At 43.0% G+C, this 8541-nt stretch overlaps 1 protein-coding gene across 1 annotated transcript; it reads left to right on the top strand.

The window, feature by feature from the left end:
- Positions 1-275: 275 nt before the first annotated feature.
- On the top strand, positions 276-5979 carry LOC106585925 (PR domain zinc finger protein 8). The gene is made up of 4 exons (XM_014172668.2): positions 276-428; positions 2661-2885; positions 3379-3610; positions 4207-5979. The coding sequence occupies exons 2-4, from the start codon at positions 2667-2669 to the stop codon at positions 5565-5567; spliced, it is 1812 nt and encodes a 603-aa protein (XP_014028143.2). The 5' UTR covers positions 276-428; positions 2661-2666; the 3' UTR covers positions 5568-5979.
- The last annotated feature ends 2562 nt before the right edge of the window (positions 5980-8541 follow it).

Genomic DNA, 8541 nt, shown 5'->3' with positions numbered 1-8541 from the left:
AGTGAAGAGTTAAAGGGAGGAGACAGCGAGTGACACGCCTCATTGGGCATATTATGTGCTGCAAACAAAACGTGTGTGTCTGTGTGTGTGTGTGTGTGTGTGTGTGTGTGTGTGTGTGTGTGTGTGTCAGTCAGCCAGTGCATTGCGCCCCTTCTCCATGCCTCTCTCTCTCTCTCTCTCTCTCTCTCTCTCTCTCTCTCTCTCTCTCTCTCTCTCTCTCTCTCTCTCTCTCTCTCTCTCTCTCTGCCTCTGCAGCGAAGGGCTATATCTGCGGCACCACTGTCACTTTCACGACCACACAGGGACATGTACTGACGCCGAGGGGAGGACTCATCGTAACCTGTTCTCGAAGGCGGCAAATTGATTCCAGCATCATTTTTTTGGTGGATTATAATTTATTTTCAACAACAACAAACAAACAAAAAAAGGTACGTAGTTTACAGCCTGTATTTGGTATGCGCTTTAAATGGGTGGTTTGTTTGGAATCGAGAGAAAGACAGACAGGCAGACAACACCACAAAGCATTAGCCTTGGCAGCATCCTGGCTGCGGTCTATGAATGTACCATCGTGTAAGGCTGGATACAGCGCTCCGCAGATGTAAGGGGGGAGAGGAGACAAACGGCAAATTCACTACTTGCATTGATTTAGGACAGTTTTTTTTTAGACTGACAAGGCACCCAGATTTAAGAGTAAAACACGCTCTGGAAATAGAAGGCAGAAGGTTGAAGGGGTTGGCCTCATCCGTTTTATGGATGCGCATATATTCCGGGTGCTATTCTCTCTCATTTAGCTCAGATGCATATTCATTGGACCTTTTGTATGGTTTTTCCCTTGTGAGAGAGCGACCTTTTAAGTCACAAAAGAACCGGCTATATAGGGGATGGAGCGAAAAAATTGCTTTTCAGAAAGCGTTGGTCTCAAGTTGAAGGTTTGCAGTTAGTGGATAAAATAGAATTACCTAAATAAGAGGAGATTGTAATTGCTCCAAACTATTTTTCTCTCCACTAATCCAGCTGAAGAGAAAAGTTATTTTTGTTCGAGGTCCAGTACGTTTCTTGAATGATAAGATTTAAGTGAAGCGCGTCTGAAAGAGGAACGGTTCGGTTTGATCTGCATGAAGTTGGTTTTGCTTTTAGTCTGAGACACAAAAAAGCTAAATGAATAGAAAACAAATAATGATCCATCACCTGACAGCAGAAAAGGAGCAACATCTCGTGGTGTGGCGACGTCTAGGCCTGTCCAATATTATATTCCGCTTGTCAGTGTTTTAAAAAACCTTGTTATTAATATCTTTACCATGCCAAATATTATTAAGTATAAATTCATAATCTCTTGAGATCTACACGCATGTTTTGTACAGTCTGAAGGGAGATAGTCCAAGGCAGCATGATTAAAAAAAAAAACAATACAAATAATAAATACATTATCTGTTGAATAGCATACGTGCATAACATTTATATAGGCATAGTCTATAACATGACACAAAAAGAACATGTAAAAACTAACACAGGGAATTAGATAGTTGTCAGATATTCTTCTAGACGCGGTTGTTGTAGCCAATACACGCCGTGTCCACCGTTGTGTTCTTCCGGGCCTTTACGCGTAATTGAAATGAACAAGTGGCAAAGCAAAGGCATATAGATCACAGCTGCATAATGCGTTGCAGTCATAGAGGAACTGGTCTCCACGTCACCCGTAAAATACACGAATTCAGAAAGTAAATTACAAACCAAAAATATATATAATTAACTCCGCGTGCAGCCTTAATTACTGTCTCGAGAGGGAAAAGTGGTGGATTATGGTAATGAGTGGACATACGTTCAGGGCGCGTGTAGAAACGGAGAGAGAGAGAGAGAGAGAGAGAGAGGGTAGATGACGTGAAATCGGTGACTTTTGACAGTCCACTCGAAATCCATTCGATATGCTCTCGTTTTATACAGACCTCACCATTTCTTACTGCTATTTTTTGTCTTCTTCTACAGGCTACAATTAGTTTAACACACTTTTAATACATTAGTTTACCACACTTTTAATACATTAGTTTACCACACTTTTAATACATTAGGGTTTGAGGTGGATGTGTTTGCAGTTTTGAATTTACAATAGCCTAGAATAAAGCATTTGTGATATTAATTCAGCTGCTTGACGTAATTCATATTATAATTATCAACAATAATATTGGATCCAGACATAATATATTATTATCATTGTCATTATTATCATAGACTTTATGTGTTATTTTTTATTGTTTTTGTTGTTGTTGATGTTTATCATTATTAGGCTATATTAACATAATCATTAATACCATTGTTATTATTCCGTTTAGGCCCATGCAATTATTTTCTCACAATTAACAGCTATTCCAACAGCACATGGGAATACCACGGAAAATAGGCAAGCAACCATACTCTTTGAAATTGATAGGCCACTCTCATCGTACAATAGACTTCAATTAATTAAAACGCCCAGCCCCCAGCAAAAAAAAGGCACTTTCCCAGTCCAGTATGGCCTTGACAGCTGGCTCCTATGTATTTAGCCAACCTTCTCATGGAGTGCCAATTTATTTTACCTCCTCATCATCGAGACCATTTCTATATTGTATTTTTATTCATTCTCTCTCTCTCTCTCTCTTTCTCTTTTGTCTGTCCGTAAACAACAGCCAACGATGGAGGAATCCAGCTCTCATAAGTTGGTTTGGGACGGCGACGCCAAAGCCGTGCAGCAGTGTCTAACGGATATATTCACCAGCGTCTACACCACGTGTGACATTCCGGAAAATGCCATTTTCGGCCCTTGTGTTTTGAGCCACACGTCGCTGTATGACAGCATAGCCTTCGTAGCGCTCAAATCAACGGACAAACGAACAGCGCCTTATATATTCCGGGTAAGGAAAAAATGGTATTGTGATTTTATTTAATTTTTTTCGAGAATGATAATAGACATAATATTATTTATTTACGATTTCATTACATCTCCTTATTCCGAATTAATTAAATTGTCTGCCATTTTGGTTGATTTATCATTAGGCCTATTGCAACCAGAGTAGGCGACATAGAAGATAAACAAATAAAATATATATGTTTTTAATTTCTATTTCTCATGACATTGATGTGAAACCTATATCATTTATACTATGACATTGGTGTGAAACCCAATTGGACGTCTTATCTTACAGGACAGTGTGCAGGTTATAATGTATATTACATTTTAATAGTTGCACAACCAAAACCCATTCAAATAGCCTATTTTTATTTTATTTTATTTTATATTTTCGGACAGCCTATGCGTAAACGATTAGAACGACTGCTGCCGACGGACTTCTCGTTTGGGTCCAACTAACGGATTTGCCTCGCTTTCTGTCACCGTTCAACGCGCAGGTGGACACGTCAGCAGCCAACAGCACGTCGGAGGGCTTGATGTGGCTGCGGCTCGTGCAATCGGCGCGGGACCGGGACGAGCAGAACCTCGAGGCCTACGTGAAGAACGGACAGCTGTTCTACCGGTCTCTCCGGAGGATCGAGAAGGACGAGGAGCTGTTAGTCTGGTACGGGAAAGACCTGATTGAGCTGCTGTTGCTCAGCGCCGGTAAAGAGCCGGTCAAGGCCAAGGGTGAGTTAGTAACATGGCTGAATAGTGTACCAGGTCTACACGGTTTTTCCATTTCAGTTGGCTGTTTTGTAGTTTCTGTCTTGATAATCATCCATCAACAAAATAATTCCAATAGTCTGATAGCTCATATTCAGTTTCAATTCAAAGTGATATAAGAGTCTAATAACAGTTGTTTTGTCAAATACTTTCGTGTTTTTTTTTTTTTACATAATATTTAATTGTTGGACTGTATGTGTGTTTATAGTTTTGTTTAGTGTTGTGTTAGTGTATGTAAGTTGTTTTGTCTGAAACGTTGTTTCCCCTGCTGCTATTGGACCAGGTCTCTCTTGGAAAAGACATGTTATCTCTATGAGAAAAAACGTTATAAATATAGGGTAAATAAATAAATTGTGCAAATTAGGTGTCCAAATATAAGAATATACCTATTCTGTATTTATAATTTATAGTTTATATTAATCAGAAGATGATAGTCCTATTTCAGCTTTACCAAAACATTACAGAACCCACTACTGTTTTTTTAGGAAGATACTGAATATTAGCAAGATTTTTGTTTCTTTCTGAATGACTGACATTAGTTTCCTTCTATCCATTCCCAGGGTCCACTCCCTACTCCTGTCCTGACTGCAACCAGCGCTTCCAGTTTCAGTTCCCCTTCCTCGCCCATCTGAGGTTCCGCTGCACCAAGAGACTACAGAGCATGGCAGCAGGCAGTGTGGACGAGGAGGTCCCCAGTAAAGAGCCAAGCACTGAGCGCCCTAACTCCAACTCTACCACCACCGCACCCACCAGAGCTAGCCCTAAACTGGGCCGCTCGGATGGGGACAGCGCCAAACCCTCCACAGACTTCCATAACCTAGCCAGAGACCTCGAGAACAGTCGAACCAGTCCGCCGAGCGACCGTGAGGCTGAGATCCGCAGCGAGAGCTCTGGGAAGAGGAAATTCTCCGATGTAGAGGACAGAGAGAGGGATGGTAGCAGGGCCTCTCTGAGTCTGTCTCAGTCCCACAAGTCTAAGGAGGAGCTGGCTAGCTCAGCACAGAACTATCGGGGAGCGTACGGCCTGGAGGAGAATCGACGAGGGCCTACGTTCTCCCCTCCGGGGTCGGGGTCCACCGAGTCGGGTGGTGAGGGTAAACGCAGCGCCTTCACCGAGGTCAAGAAGTCTCCGCAGAGCCTAAAGACGCACGGTAACAGCGGCAGCACCAAAAACCTCCAGAGCTCCAACGTCGAGAACAAGGACGGAGGTCGTCCCAGCCCCGGCAGCAACCCTCCCCAGGAGAAACATCTCAACATCAGGCAGGTTCTGTCGGAGACTCAGCCTGTCCAGTCACAGACCCGCATGGAGGCCTCTCCGCTAGGGAGCGCCTTCACCTCCGTAGTCCAGCAGGGAGGGGGGAACAGCGGGGACAGGAAGAGCGCATTCAGCCAACCTTCCCGCCACGCTACCTCCTCCTTCTCCCAGATCTCACCTCTGGTCATGACCGCGCCCAAACTCCTGGACTGCCACCCGACGGTTGGAGACACCATCTCTTCCACCAGACTCTACCAGGCAGACCACCTGGCCGCCAAACTCCACGGCGCCGAGCTGGGCGCCAACTGCCCAGTGCCGGGCGCCATGTCCAAGCAGAGCCCGTTCCTCTACGCAGCGGCTGCTGCCACAGCCTTCTGGCCTAAGAGCCAGGGCCCCATCCAGCTGCAGATGCCCTCAGCGTTAACCTTACTACCCCCCTCTTTCACTTCTCTGTGTCTGCCCGCCCAGAACTGGTGCGCCAAGTGCAACGCCTCCTTCAGGATGACCTCTGACCTGGTGTACCACATGAGGTCGCACCACAAGAAGGAGTTCGCCATGGAGCCGATGGTCAAGAGGAGGCGCGAGGAGAAACTCAAGTGTCCGATCTGTAACGAGTCGTTCAGGGAGAGGCATCACCTCTCGCGTCACATGACCTCCCACAATTGACTTTGAGATCAATAACAGACCGTTTTCACACATGCTAGTGGGCGAGGCGAGCCGAGCTGTACTGTGCTGCACTGGCCTGGTTACGGAATTGCATTTGATTAAGGAACCCTTGCTTGAAAGGACAGTGTGTAAAGAATATACTGTAGACGAACCAGCGCAGTAAGGTTTGGCCATCCACTGAAGTTGCTGGGACGGACCATAAAGGACAATGGGAAAATATTATACCCGTGCCAGGCCAGCACAGCACGGTTTGGGTCGGCACGATAGTGGGAAAAGGGTATCACATCACAGACCATGGGGAGGAACTTTTTTGCTGACTGACTGACTGGCTGACTGGCTAAATGACTGGCTGGCTATATAACTGGCTGGCTGGCTGGCTGACTGGCTATATGACTGACTGACTGGCTATATGACTGGCTGACTGGCTGGCTGGCTGACTGGCTATATGACTGGCTGGCTGGCTGGCTGACTGACTGACTGGCTATATGACTGACTGACTGACTGGCTGGCTGACTGGCTGACTGACTGGCTGGCTGACTGGCTATATGACTGGCTGACTGGCTATATGACTGGCTGGCTGGCTGACTGGCTATATGACTGACTGACTGGCTGGCTGACTGACTGACTGGCTGGCTGGCTGGCTGACTGGCTGGCTGACTGGCTATATGACTGGCTGGCTGGCTGACTGGCTATATGACTGGCTGACTGGCTGACTGACTGGCTGGCTGGCTGACTGGACATACACCACTTAAAGGAGCACTTGTTTTCAACACAGACAATTATTATGTTCCTCGAGTCTGTTTTTTGGTTTCTTCTTCAATTGTCATGCTTCTTTATGCTAATGCATTTTGACTTCAGAAATGAATTTATTTATCTTATGAAGCACTTACAATTTGGTAAATAAGGGAAGATAAGAATATGTGTATTTAAATGTACAGTAAGTTGGATTTTATATTATATTAAAGACATATATAGAAAATGATCAATTAAAAAACAGTTACATTACATGGTTTACTATTTAATACCGTTTTTTTCATGTTCACTTTAAAGGTTGAATGATATTGACACGAATGAGGATATGACGTCAGACAGACTGACTATATTTCCCGAGTGCACCGTGTAACAATAGGTATTGATGCAGTCTATACAGCTACGATGTACATACCTGGTTTGTTTGAAATACAAAAGTGTAATATTTTGTGTCAGTGAGGAATACAGTAGTTTCAGTGTTTCTTCCTTCATGCTGAAATTGACTACTTGATAGTTTACCTGATCATGTTGAATGATTTGACAATAAAAATAGCTTTATTTTCATCTCTATGTGTGGAACCTGTGTTTATACAAAAATAACAAGGTAAAGAAATTACATTTACCAAGGTTGTAGGTAGAAATATAGACAATTGATTATGAATCCACATGACTACACGCGTTTAAGGTGGCACACGCCTAACCATATCACAGACCTACTTGGAGATCGTCGAATAATCCAACTACTCGTGGAAAGATGGGACAATTATTTTTTAAAACAAGTAAATGTTTTAGGCTGACAATTTTTTTTCTCATAAATCCATCTCAAAGATATGACGGTCACTGACCGTATTACGGTTACCACGTTTATTTAAGCTTTTTGTACAAATAAAGAGTAGGCTTGTTTGTTTCGCCCATTCTTATTAACACGCTGTGTTGGCTAATAAAATAAATATGATATTGTGGTCCAGGATGTATGAAAAGAAGATCGGGCTTCTGGTTTTCTGCTATCCTATTCTGTAATCACATGAGAGGAGTACATTTAGTCGGATTTTCCTGATCCTGGGAGACCTGGGCCTCGTTTCCCCAGAGCATTTGTAGCGTTACGATCATAGTTAGTAACATTTCACAATATATATTTAGTAGCCGAGCTGTTTCCCCGCGTCTTCGTTAGTATCATGCTTCGTTAATAACGTGGTACTTAAACATCTTCACACATCTATGAGTGATCCAGTCCAGGGTTTCCCCAAACACGGTCCTGCACCCTTCATCCAGACCAGTCGTAGAGCCGCCAAAGTGCAACATTAGAGGATATTGTTTGTTGTTGCCCTTCCGCGTCACTTCATTAACAGAAGATGTCCGATAAACAGAGAATCAACAGGCCGCCGGTAACTTTACAACGAATTTGACTACAAATACAAAGTTCCCAAAGTTTTTTTGTTGCACTTGTTACAAACAAGCGAAGGATAAAAAAAGCCCGAGATGACTGCATTATACAATACATATAGGATACATGAGCCTATATGGGCGATTTCAATCATATTTAAATCCATTTCGAGTTCAACCATTTCAGTTCTATTTTGCGACAAGGCTACTGTCTGTAATTTGTGCCTCACTGTGTTTCATGGTGTGTGACAACATGAGCGCAACGATGTGCCCAATCCGGGATTTAGCCTAGTGTTATAGTATTGGGTGAGCATAATAAACCGCCTCGGTAGCCTATTTGCCGCCATAGGTGGTAATATCTCTCTATATGAGCTGATCCGTCTTCAGTATTGTGGAATAATTATATTGTTAAATTAAGATTTTAACGGAGAAAGCAGATCAGAGATCCGCGATGGTTTTCTTTCCGTTTGATCAGTATCGACAAGCGGCCTAAAGACGCACAGCGAACGTCTCTCTCTCTACATGCTTGTTTGGGAAACGCTTAAAAAGTTGGCTCATAAATAACGTTGCATCTGGTATGATCATCGTAATGCAAACTGGGAAACGAGGCCCTGTATAATAATAAACATAATCATTATAATATTAATTTCACCAGAAATATTATATTTTTACTGTTTAATTTTAATTTCCTGGTATATTATAATAAAAAATAATAAAAAAATGATTCAGTCAACTGAAAATCATCATGAAATTATTTGCGTTGCACAGTTCAATACAGAATTAGGTCTATTGTGTCGAGATAAAGTAGGATAAAACAAATAAAAGCTGATACACAGCAAGA

The sequence above is a fragment of the Salmo salar genome, chromosome ssa24 (genome assembly GCF_905237065.1).
Source record: "Salmo salar chromosome ssa24, Ssal_v3.1, whole genome shotgun sequence".
NCBI lineage: Eukaryota > Metazoa > Chordata > Actinopteri > Salmoniformes > Salmonidae > Salmo > Salmo salar.
The sequence above is the reverse complement of the archived record's forward strand: the minus strand, read 5'-3'. Positions and strand labels throughout refer to the sequence as shown.